The sequence below is a fragment of the Mus musculus genome, chromosome 7 (assembly GCF_000001635.26).
Source record: "Mus musculus strain C57BL/6J chromosome 7, GRCm38.p6 C57BL/6J".
In the NCBI taxonomy this organism is placed as follows: Eukaryota; Metazoa; Chordata; class Mammalia; order Rodentia; family Muridae; genus Mus; species Mus musculus.
In genome coordinates, this window is record NC_000073.6 from 4,618,978 (window position 1) to 4,631,490 (window position 12,513).

A 12,513-nucleotide genomic window follows, 5' to 3' on the forward strand; every position below is an offset into this window, starting at 1 on the left:
AAAGGGATCTGATGCCCTCTTCTGTCATGCAGATGCCCGTGCAGACAGATCACTCATACATTAAACAAAATACATAAATAAAAACAGAAATATTATAAGAATGTTTCCATTTTAAGCCCATATGTGGGGATATGGAGTTGCTTCAGACTGACCGCAGCAGCTGACTATGATCTGCCTCGTGCTTTAGCAGAGGCATGGTTTTGCCAGCACGTAGTTTGTGGTCTGTGATTGTGTGATATTTGGAATTCAGGGAACTTTTCAGAGGGCCCTGAGAGGTAGTGGTGGAGGTGTTGGTTGTTCAAGGGGTGTTGGTTGTGGTTTGTTAGTAGTTGTGCTCAAAGAAGAAGCAAAAAGAAAGAAAATAGATTTAGGGATCTCTCCCCCACCCCCATCTTTCCTTCTCTCCTATTTAGTGATAGGGGTAAAACTGGGGGGATAAAGGTTGGGAAAAATAAGAACCCACAAAGCAGCAAAGGTCAGCTACACAGAGATCCACTTGCAAAGGTCTGTGCCACCATCGCCAGGCTTGTATTTCTTTCTTTAGTGCGTGTACATGAATACAAGCATGCTATAATACATGTATGGACATAAGAGGACCACTTTCAGGAGTCAGTTATCACCATCCATCGTGTGGATACAGAAAACTGAATTTAGGTCACATTAGGCTTGGCAGCAAGTGCCTCCACCCACTCTTGTCTGTCATCTTACTGGTCTTCCTTTTACCTTTTTTTTTTTTTTAAGATTTATTTATTATTGCCAGGCAGTGGTGGCGCACGCCTTTAGTCCCAGCACTTGGGAGGCAGAGGCAGGCAGATTTCTGAGTTCAAGGCCAGCCTGGTCTACAGAGTGAGTTCCAGGACAGCCAGGGCTACACAGAGAAACCCTGTCTCGAAAAAACTAAACTAAAAAAAAAAAAAAAAAGAAAAAAAGAAAAAGAAAAAGAAAAAAAGAAAAAAAAAGTTTTATTATTATATGTAAGTACACTGTAGCTGTCTTCAGACACACCAGAAGAAAGCATCAGATCTCATTACAGAAGGTTGTGAGCCACCAGCTCTTCACTCAATGCAACCCTCACTGGACATCCCTGGGAGGCTGGGAACACAGTGGAGCATAAGAGACCAGACCCTTCAGGGCTGCAGGCAGCAAGACTGCCTTGCCAGAAAGCCTTCTTCCTGGCCTGCAAGGCTCCCTGGTGCTGTCCTTGGTGCTGATGTGGGTCTGTAAGTGAGTCTAGAATGGCTGGCATTGCTCCTGGAGAACTCACCATATAGCACAGTGCAGGTCCATAGAGAGTCCCGCCAATAAGGTCCAGAGACAAGTGGCCTATACCTTAGAGAGGCATCAAATGAAGGACTGCTACTGTAGATGAGATGGTTTGTACATGCTCAGCTAAGTGAGTGGCACTATTAAAAGGTGTGGCCCTGTTGGAGTAGGTGTGTCACTGTGGGTGTGGGCTTTAAAAACCTCATCCCTGCTGCCTGGAAGTCAATATTGTGCTAGAAGCCTTCAGATGACGATGTAGAGCTCTCCTGCTCCATGCCTACCTGGATGCTGCCATGTCCCCAATTTGATGATAGTGCACTGATCCTCTGAACCTGTAAGCCAGCCCCAATTAAATTGGTCATGGGGTCTGTTCACAGCAGTAAAATCCTAACTAAGACAGTAGATTGAAAGTGGGATTACTCTCCATATTTCAGCATTTGTTCAGGGTGTGTATGTATGTGTGTGTAAAGGCAACCTCAGCTTTTGTTTTATTTTTATTTATTTGTTGTTGTTTTTTTCTCAAAACAGTGTCTCATTATTTGGCTTAAGTTGCTTCTGACAGGTATTTTGAAACAGAGATGGGAAAAGTAGTTAACAGAAATCCTAATGGATGTGTGGAGATACTTCAGTGTTTAATTTTAAAAGATTATGTATCAAAATGTTTTGCTGCATATATGCCTGTGTACCACATCATGCCTGGACCTGTGGAGTTCAGAAGGTATCTGGGCCCTTGGAACTGGGGCTATAGACAGTTGTAAGTCACTACACGGATGTTAGGAATCAAACCTGGGTCCTCTTGCAGAGCACCCAGGGCTCTTAACCACTGAGCTATCTCTTCAGCCCTCATTGATAAATGTGGCTTTGCATTCTGCTCCTCGTATGATGAAGATTTGAATGCCTGTTGGCATGCTCACTGGACACTTTTTTGGGGAAGATTGTTCTTCTAATTCTTGTGGTCCTGCCTTTTACAGGTTTGTTTCCATGTTCTCCTTGGCTAACTCAAAAGTCTCTCACTCAGCTGAGTTGTGGTGGTACACACCCTTAATCCCAGCACTTGGGGAGTCAGGAGGGAGGCAGAGGCAGGCAGATCTCTGTTATTTGCTAGCCTGGTCTACAAACCTAGTTCCAGGGCAGCCAGGCTACAGAGAGAAGCCCTATTTTGAAAATTATAAATAAATAAATTTTAAAAAAGTCTGGTTTCAGCCCCTGTATGATTTTTAGTTCATGGTAGTGGTGGTGGTGGTAAACAACGGCAGGGGGGACTGGGAGGGAAAACAGCATTTAGGATATAAATTGATAAAAAGAAAAGGTGTGTGTGTATACATGTACATGCTCTTGTGTATGTATGGCAATGCACAAGTGTATATATGGAGGCTAGAGGCTAATGTTGGCTTTCTTCTGTTTCTATCCACCTTGTTGTTGAGAAGGGTCTCTCACTGATGAGCAAGTCTAAGTAGCCAGATTGCTCTGGAGACCACATCTCTGCTAACACTACAGACAGGCCACTATACCCACCCAATATTTACACAGGTGTTGTGGATTTGAATGGAACCACCTTTCTGTGTGTGCATGCACACGTATGTATCCCCTTGACCTGGATCCCACTTTGGGCCTGTCTCTGGACCTTCTTTTCCTCAAGTTCCTCTCCATTTCCATCCCTGTAATTCTTTCAGACAGGAACAATTATGGGTCAGAGTTGTGACTGTGTGATGACAACCCCATCCCTCACTTGATCCCCTGTCTTTCTGCTGGAGGTGGGCTCTATAAGTTCCCTCTCCCTACTGTTGGACAAGGTCACTCTCTTTGAGTCCTGAAAGTCTCATCTCTCAGGTGTCTGGTGCATTCTGGAAGGTTCCCCCAACCTCCTACCTCCTGAGGTTGCTTGTTTCCATTCTTTCTGCAGGCCCTCAGGGCTTCAGTCCTTTCCCCTCACCTAATACCAGATTAGGCCCCACCCCCCTTTACTTCCCAGACCCCTCCCTCCCTCCCTCCTCACTTGTGATTGCTTTCTTCTCCCTCCCAAGTGGAACTAAGGCATCCTCACTTGGGCACTTCAGCTTGTTGACCTTTTTGAGTTCTGTGGATTGTATCTTGGTATTCTGCACTATTTATTTATTTATTTATTTATTTATTTATTTATTTATTTATTGGCTAACATCCACTTATTAGTGCGTACATACCATACATGTCCTTACAGTGTACTCAGATACATAAAAATAAATAATCTTCTTTTAAAGATTAGAAATTAAAAGGGCGCTGGGCGTGGTGGTGCACATCTTTAATCCCAGCACTTGGGAGGCAGAGGCAGGTAGATTTCTGAGTTCGAGGCCAGCCTGGTCTACAAAGTCAGTTCCAGGACAGCCAGAGCTACAGAGAAACCCTGTCTTGAAAAAAAAAGAAAGAAAGAAAGAAAGAAAGAAAGAAAGAAAGAAAGAAAGAAAGAAAGAAAGAGGGAGGGAGGGAGGGAGGGAGGGAGGGAGAGAGAGAGAGAGAGAGAGAGAGAGAGAGAGAGAAAGAAAGAAAGAAAGAAAGAAAGAAAGAAAGAAAGAAAGAAAGAAAGAAAGAAAGAAAGAAAGAAATTAAAAGGGCTAGAGTTGCCTCAGCTGTAGTGTGCACTCTTAGAATCTACCACTGAGGGCCTAGAGCCATGGTTCAGTGGTAGAGCATCTGCCCTGGCATCTACCAGTGAGGGCTGAAGTGGGGCTTAATAATTACAGTTCGTTCCTAGCCCTAGATACAGCCCTCATTTTGCATATTACAGCTTATAGGGAATCATCATGGACCTGTGTGAATTCAAGGCCAGTCTGGTTGGTCTACACAGTGAGTTCCAAGAGAGCCAGGTGTGGTGATGAACACCTATAAGCCTAAAATTCAGGAGGTGGAGGCAGACATGTCAGACATTCAAGGCCATCATCCACTCCTCCACTACACAGTGAGTTTGAGACCAGCCTAGGCTATGTTAGACTCCATCTCAAAATTTAAAAGAGGAGGAGGAAGAGAGGAGGAGGAGGAAGAGAAGGGAAAAGAAAGGAAGAGGAGGAGCAACTTAAGGAAGGTTTATTTTGGCGCATAATTTCAAGAGTCCACAGTAATGGGAAGGATATGGTAGCCAGAGCAGCTCCATCTGTGGTAGTGGGAACTTCTTCACTTCTCTGTGGGTCAGGAAGCAGAGGGTCCAGGAAGGAGGCTCCAGCTCCACCTCCACCAAGATCCAGCACCCTGCCCTTCCTCCAAACAGTACAAGTTGAGCACAGTTAAAAATACATAATCCTGTGAGGGGCATTTCACATTCAAACAAACCATAGCAACTAGTATTTTAAAGGGGTGGTGGTGGAGAGATGGCTCAGTGGTTATGAGTGCATGCTGGGTTTTTTTGTTTTGTTTTTATTGTTTGCTTTCTTTGGAAGCAGGGTCTTGGTTAGCCTAGAAGTCACTATCTATGTGGATGAGGCTGCCTCTGCCTCCCAAGTGCTGGGATTAGAGTGTACTGCTTTGTGTACTGTTCTTACAGAGGACCCGAGTACATGGGATGGCTGCCTGAACCATCTCACACACACACACACACACACACACACACACACACACACACAGAGAGAGAGAGAGAGAGAGAGAGAGAGAGAGAGAGAGATTGATTTTCTGTCTTAAGAAAAACCAGGAAGGGGGGAGGGGGGCGGGGAGAGATGGCTCAGCAGTTAAGAGTCCCAGCAGCTCCCCCAGAGAGTCTGAGTTCAATTCCTGGCAACCACATGGTGGCGCACAACCTTCTCTAATGGGATCTGATGCCCTATTCTAGTACACAGGTGTACATGCAGATAGAGCACTCATGCACATAAAATAAATCATTAAAACAAACAAACAAAAACAGGACCGTAGGGAAAACAAAAACTCACAGGTTGTTATAGTGAGGCTGTAGGAAACTTGCACCTTGCACATTGGTAGAAATATAAGGTGGTATGGCTGCTGGGGGGATCCTGTAACAGCTCTTCAAGGAATTAAAGTTCAACTAGCAGGCAGGGGAAGCTCAGTGGTAAATTACTTGCTGTGAAAGCATGATAACCAGAGTACCATATCCAGCACCCATTAAATCCCAGGCCTAAGAGCACACACAAACCTGTAATCCCAGCCTTGGGCTGGTGGAGACAGGAGAATGTCTGGAGCTTGCCAGCTAACCAGTCTACCCTGTGAGCTCCATTTCAGTGAGAGATGAGCTCAAGGGATGGTTCAGTGGTTAAGAGCACTTAACTGCTCTTGCAGGAAACATGAAGGTTCACACCTGCCTGCAACTCTGCTTCCAGGGTATCTGATGCCCTCTTCTGACTTCTGCTGGCACTGCAGAAGTCCTGGGGTAGGTATATTTAAGATGGTAAGAAACTATCAAAGAATAAATAAAGTTTGTGAAAATCTTATTTTGACAAAAAAAAAGTTAAAGTTTTTCCACTTCTGCGAAGTACCTAGAATAGTGGGATTTACAGAGATAGGAAAGAGGACTGGGATGCTATTTAGTGGTTATAGAATTTCAGTTTTTAACCAGTTGTGCTGGTTCATAGCACTTAGGAAGCTGAGGCAGAGAACTGCTGTGAGCCTGAACATACATGGACTACAGTGAATTTTACACCATCCTGTACTAGAGAGTGAGATCTGTCCATAAATACAAGACAGGTTAAAAGATGGTTCAACAGGTAAAGTACTTGCAACACTTGTATGAGGACCAGAGATCAGATCCCCAGAATCCCCAGAAAAGATGGGTGGTTATGGCAGCTTGACCGTAATCCCAATGGACAAGAAGTAGAGACAAGGAATATCTGGAGAAAGCAGGCTAGCCAGCCAGTATAAGTTCAGCAAGATTCTGCTTCAATAAATAAGGTGGACAATGATTGAAGAAAGTCACTCAATGCCAACCTTGGGCCTCTGTAGGGAGCACACTCATGGACAGCGCTGGGGAAAACAGGAATGTTAAACATGCAGGTTGTCTTTTCAAGGAAAAGATGTAGATCTTCTACTTTCTGCCCAGAAGGCTGGAGATGGAGGTGCTAATAACCTAAGTGACCCTTGTGCTATCTGTAGGGTCAGACTACAAGCTCCCACAGCAGGACAGGAGGCAATTAGTCAAGGTGGTCTCTGCCTTACCTATATGGCCAAGGGCTCCTCCAAGCAGGGTCAGAGGTGGCTAATAACCCACATGAGCTAAACACTGTGTGACCAAGGCCACATCAGATCCTCCCCTAGGCCCATAATACATGTAACTTTTCTCTAAAACCCATCTTCATGAATGTGGCATGTACTTTGAGAAGTGCTAAGATGTAATTATGCCTCCTTGTGCACAAGAGATTGTGTTATACCTGTAAACTTTTGTTTTCAAATTGTACAAATAAAGGGCTGGTGAGATGGCTCAGTGGGTTAGAGCACCCGACTGCTCTTCCGAAGGTCCAGAGTTCAAATCCCAGCAACCACATGGTGGCTCACAACCATCCGTAAAGAGATCTGACTCCCTCTTCTGGAGTGTCTGAAGACAGCTACAATGTACTTACATATAATAAATAAATAAATCTTTAAAAAAAAAAGAAAAACCAAATTGTACAAATAAAATATGCCTCAAATAAACTGCTCAGGGTCAGACTCTAGAAGTCTGAACACACTGGCTACAGCTGAGTTGGGTTGAACCCCTTCTTGTTTCGTGTGGATTGTTACTCTGATGGCCCTGGTGTCTGCAGAGACCCTCATACGTCTCAACATGCAGGATACACCTGCACCGTCTCTACATGTGAACACACATACACATTTGCATGCACACCACACATACATATGGTACATTTAGAAAGGTTAAAAAAAAAAAAGTACTTGCTTTCAAGCCTGATAAGCTGAGGTAGGTGTTGGACACATCATGTGTTCTGACACAGAGCAGGAAGCCCAGACATGGGAAGTGACTTGTCAAGATCACACTGCTGATGAGAACCACCCCTAAGTTCTTCCTCCCTACTGTACACCCATCTGCAGTTACCTGTCTCCTCAAGGTCCCTCCATCCTCACTTCTTCCTTGGACACTGTTAACTACTAAGGCTGTGTTCCCCAGAAAGCTGTCTTGCTGAGGATGTGGCTCAATAGTGGAGTGCCTGCCTAACAAGTCCTAGATTCTGTCCCCACCACTACAAAAATGTATGCATGTGTTAGTTCTAACCCTTGAGCGGTGGAGGCAGGAGCACTGTAAGCTCATGGTCATCTTCAGCTACACAGTGGGTTCAAAGACTACCAGATGAATGCGGATAGGCAGGTAAAAAGGTTGGTAAAATGCTTACTATATAAACATGGGGGCCTAAATTTGACTCCCCAGAACCCACATAAAAAGTCAGGCATGGTAGCATTTGTTTATAATCCTACTCCCTGGAGTTCACTGATCACCCCCACACACACACACACACACACACAGAGTGAGGGGGCCTGGGATGTGATCAGGCAACAGACCTTGAATCACAGGGATAAATCACGATGTTTGCTTGCGGGGCTGGCTGAGGCAGGATAGCGAATTTGAGAGTACCATGGGTTATGGGTTACATGATAAAATCCTGTCTGAAAAGACACATATAAGAGCTGGAGCAGCAAATGACTCAGCAGTCAAGAGTGCTTATTATGGGCTGATCTGAGTTCAAGGCCAGCCTGAGTTACAAAGTGAGAAATAATAAGTAAATAAATAAAAATAGATTGGGAAATGTAGAAATTACTCGAATACATGCTTTGCTAAGTGGTGGTGGCACACACCTTTATTAATTCCAGCACTAGGGAGGCAGAGGCAGGCAGATCTCTGAGTTCAAGGCCAGCCTGGTCTACAGAGCTAGTTCCAGGACAGCCAGGGCTACACAGAGAAACCCTGTCTCAAGAAAATCAGAATGGGGTGGGGGTTGGGGGGGGGCAGCTCACAACTGCTTGTAATCCAGATCCAGAAGACCTGACACCTCCAACCTCCACAGGTACTTTCACTCGTTTTCACTGTGTACAGATACACACAGATAAATACAAGTTTACATAATCCAGTGTGTGTGTGTGTGTGTGTGTGTGTGTGAGAGAGAGAGAGAGAGAGAGAGAGAGAGAGAGAGAGACATGTATGTACTTGCTGTGCAATCATGGGGACTAGAGCTTAAATCTTATAAGCCCAGCTCTGGGGAGGGCAGACAGGCTGGAGCTTGTTGGTCTAGTGCAAGCCCCAGGCTCTGGGAAGACTCTGCCTCAGACAAATGGAGAAAGAGGATACCAGATAGTCTCTTCTGATGTCAGTAGGAGCATATAAGTTCACACATCTGTACACACATGTATACCCACTGTACTGGCTGGTTTTGTGTGTCAACTTGACATAGACTGGAGTTATCACAGAGAAAGGAGCTTCAGTTGAGGAAATGCCTCCATGAGATCCAGCTATAAGGCATTTTCTCAATTAGTGATCAAAGGGGGAGGGCCCATTGTGGGTGGTCCTTGGGCTGGTAGTCTTGGGTTCTATAAGAGAGCAAGCTGAGCAAGGCAGAGGAAGCAAACCAGTAAGAAACATCCCTCCATGGCGTCTGCATCAGCTCCTGCTTCCTGCCCAGCTTGAGTTCCAGTCCTGACTTCCCTTGGTGATCAACAGCAATGTGGAAGTGTAAGCTGAATAAACCCTTTCCTCCCCAACTTGCTTCTTGGTCATGATGTTTTATCCAGGAATAGAAACCCTAAGACTCACACCTAAATCATTTTTTTTCCCCTAAATCCATGCTTGCTGTTAGAACTGTCATCATCCCCCTATACATTCCTCCCAAATAATGGTGACACTGATGTTCCAACACTCATTTTACTTAAACAGCTAGAACCAGATCTGGAGCAGTGTGAAGGGGCAGGTGGATAGGAAAGGCTGACTGGGAAAAGGAAGTGGGCATGGGGAGGGGAAGACAGGATATGGGTTGGGTTGAGGGTCCTGGAATCCAGAAGAAGCCAGGGAAGGCAGTTTGAAATCAGTGGTAGATCTGAAATTCTGCCAACAGTATACAGATGTTAAAGATGGCCACATATCTGTCAGCATATGACTGGAAGCATTCACTTGCCAGGCTGGGTCAGTGTGGAAAGCCAAGGTCCCTATGGGAGGGGATACCAGGCTGTCTGAGGCCTGCATTAGTGGGTTTTGAGCCCCGGGTTCCTGAGAGCCGACAGGATGAGGAGGAGCTGGGCTGCATAGTAGGTGCTCATGGTCACTAGGCGGGCAAAAGGTAAAGAGTAGACAAAAGTGTCCCAGGCCAGCACACCATCTGAGAATGTAAAGAGCACAGCACCCCAGCTAGCACTTCCACCCCAGACAAGGCTGCGCCACAGCATGGAGTTCAAGATCAGCCCATAGGCCATCACGGGCAAGACCATGCCCTGCTCAAGGTGTAGCAGGAGGAAGCTGTAGTATGTCAGAGAGGCCAAGGTGGTGCACAGCAGCAATCCGGGCTGCAGTGGGGTCAGGCCAAAAGCCCCGAGGTAGAATAAGTGGGCAACAGAGAAGGCTGCCGTGCCTGAAGAAGAGAGGGATGAGAACTCAGTGAGGTAGGGTGGGCACCAATTGGCCTCCTGCTTCTCCCTGTTGTCTTGGCCACAACCAGACATGAACAGTGCCCCCAAAGCACCAGCTCCATCGTGATCTGCTGATTATAGCACTCCTTCTTGATGGGTCTCCAAATTCTTCTTATCCTTGGGTGTTCAATCAGTTCCCAAAGCAATGGTGATAACCTTAAGATGCATGGCATCATGTGCTTGCTCTGCTCAAGTACCTGTCTTTCCAAATCGTGTTCTGGGAAGCCCCATACCCTTGTTTTCCCCATCCTACTCTAGCCAAACTGGCCCATTTGGACAAAGTAACTCATACACTATTACCCCAGGTCCTTTCCACATGCACTTTCCATGCCCAGGATGGCCACACTTCCCATCTACACAGCTACATATCCTTATTCCTGTAATCCTAGCCCTTGAGAAAACTAAGGCAGGAGGATCCAACATTTGAGGCCATTCAGACCAGCCCTCATATATAGACATCTCAAAAATGACTCCTTACCTCCCCCACCCACCTCAGTCATGCTACACCTTAATTTTCTCCACACCACCCCTTCCAACCAGGTAATCCCACATCTTCCAACCAGTCTGACTCCAAGCCCCTGGCTGAACTGTGAGCTATGCTGTCACCCATCACTGCCTTCTGGCACCTCTGGATAACCCAGAGGACCTAGGGAGGGAGGGCTCCATATAATGAAAAGCTGTGTCCCAGTACTGACTCAACTCCACAAGAACCCTAGGTGTGTTGTCATAGAAGCCCCTGCTCACCATAAAAGAAAGCTTCAGGCCAGATGAGGCAGGCATCTCCCACAGCAGAACATACAAGAGCTCCCTGCAGGAGCCAGGTGCTGCTCCCACCAGGGGCCACAGCCCACAGGAACACAACCAGGCAGAGAATGGGCTGGCACTTGATCAGGGCACTGACCCAAGATGGCTGGTCCACAGGAATCCAGAGGAGGAAGTAAAGGGAGCAGGCAAGGATGAAGGGGGCCAGCCACCTGCGGACCTGTGGGTACTTCAAGAGAGCGAAGCTTCTCAGCCTCCCTCCCATTCGCAGCCAGTCCTGGGGGAGGGGTCACTGCAAGGCACTGTAGGAAATGTCTAATTCCAGTACTTAGCAGGTGGAAACGGGAGGCTGTTGATTTCAAAACCTGTCTAGGATACCCAGTGAGAACCTATTTTAACGGCCATCCCCCACACCACCCTCATGCCAGGACCCAAGCATGTCCAGGTTGGACTTTCGGGACTAGGATCTTTAGCCACCTTGAGAACCTTTTCATTCCTATCTCCTGCAAGGACAAAACCACGATACCTTAGAACCCAGCCTCCTGGAAGGACAGGGCATCCCCACCAACTCACCAAGCATAGAGAATCACAGGCCCCAGTACTGCCCATGTTCCCAGACCTGCCCATCCCCACCTTACAGGTTCTCACTTGGTCTGAAAAGAGTGTCTCCAGGGGCAGCCCCTCTTTTCTAGCATCCATGCTGAGTTGCTTCTCTTTAGGAGCCAGTGGCTTCAGAGGGCAGAGGGAAGTCTTGTGGTTACACATTAACCCAAGTGTCCTGTGGACTCTGGGGCTGATAACAGGGCTCACGCAAGGCCTGCTCTTGTCTGGCACTTGCTGATAAGGTACCCATCAGGCACCAAGGGCCACCCCCCAGCACTTAGAAACCTGGCCACCACCTCCAAAAGTGAGCCCCCTCCCCCAAAGTGGAACTCCCATTGTCTCACACCCAGCCAATTATAAGGAACAATGCAAAGTTCCACAGAGGGGTAGCCCTACAACCAACCCTGGAAAACAGGGGTCCTGCCACAAACACTGGTTAAATAAATCCTGCATTGTGCCTGAAGTCATTCAAACATTCCCTGGAAGGAAGGACGACCACACCACTGTACACTCATGTTCTGCAGCCTTCCCATGAACAAGATAGGGACCTACTGGATGCCAAGAAACTACTAGGTTCCTCAACCATCCCCCTTAGGGATGCTTCATTGTATGTCCATTCTCAAGGGAGCTTCCTGTCTCCTAATCTCTCCCACACCTTTGGTTTTTTGTTTTTGGTTTTTTAGATTTATTTATTTATTATATGTAAGTACACTGTCGCTGTCCTCAGACACTCCAGAAGAGGGAGTCAGATCTCGTTACGAATGGTTGTGAGCCACCATGTGGTTGCTGGGATTTGAACTCCTGACCTTTGGAAGAGCAGTCGGGTGCTCTTACCCACTGAGCCATCTCACCAGCCCCCACACCTTTGTTTTTGAGACAGGGTTTCTCTGCCCAGCCCTGGCTGTCCTGGAACTCAGTTTGTAGACATGGCTGGGCTTGAACTCACACAGATCCACCTGCCTCTGCCTCTGCCACCACCACATGCCTGGTGCCTCCTATCCCCGTAATGGCAGGACGCTCAGCTCCAAAGTCCAGGGACCTCTTGCTCCTTTTAGCAGGCCTGTTAGAGGATAGAGCTGAGTCAGCACAGCCCTAACTGATCTGCATTTTGGAACAGGGCCACGGAGGTACACATATCAGGATGAGAGCGCCCCAGAGTGCTAACTCCTGATGTTCTGCCTGATGTCTAAGTATTCCCCATCCCCTACACCCACACACACTCTCACAAGTGTGGTCCTAAGAGAATGTAGCTCTCTAGGCTATGAAGAGCAAGTTCACCCAACTCTGAGTCCCAGAACTCACAGTCCCACAGCA

At 46.9% G+C, this 12,513-nt stretch overlaps 1 protein-coding gene across 3 annotated transcripts; it reads right to left on the reverse strand.

The window, feature by feature from the left end:
* Window positions 1–9,062: 9,062 nt before the first annotated feature.
* Tmem86b (transmembrane protein 86B) lies at window positions 9,063–12,427 on the reverse strand. 3 transcript variants are annotated; one of them, XM_011250687.2, is made up of 4 exons: window positions 12,146–12,427; window positions 11,230–11,325; window positions 10,579–10,825; window positions 9,063–9,776 (listed from the first exon to the last, which is right to left on the reverse strand). In XM_011250687.2, exons 2-4 carry the CDS (start codon window positions 11,293–11,295, stop codon window positions 9,394–9,396), a joined length of 696 nt encoding a protein of 231 aa, XP_011248989.1. In that variant the 5' UTR covers window positions 11,296–11,325; window positions 12,146–12,427; the 3' UTR covers window positions 9,063–9,393. The 3 variants fall into 3 exon arrangements, with proteins under 3 accessions (XP_011248989.1, XP_011248988.1, NP_075929.1); XM_011250686.2 differs by lacking the exon at window positions 12,146–12,427 and having other exon boundaries at window positions 11,230–11,895; NM_023440.3 differs by lacking the exon at window positions 12,146–12,427 and having other exon boundaries at window positions 11,245–11,505.
* Window positions 12,428–12,513: the final 86 nt, after the last annotated feature.

What these genes read in the sequence shown, in the direction of transcription:
- Tmem86b (XM_011250686.2), bottom strand. Translation starts at nt 11,361, where the DNA reads ATGTGTAACCACAAGACTTCCCTCTGCCCTCTGAAGCCACTGGCTCCT. An exon ending in ACCAAGTGAGAACCTGTAAG is followed by an intron (nt 10,826 to 11,229) that starts GTGGGGATGGGC and finishes GCTCTCTTGAAG; the next exon opens with TACCCACAGGTCCGCAGGTG. An exon ending in GCCTGAAGCTTTCTTTTATG is followed by an intron (nt 9,777 to 10,578) that starts GTGAGCAGGGGC and finishes TCTCTTCTTCAG; the next exon opens with GCACGGCAGCCTTCTCTGTT.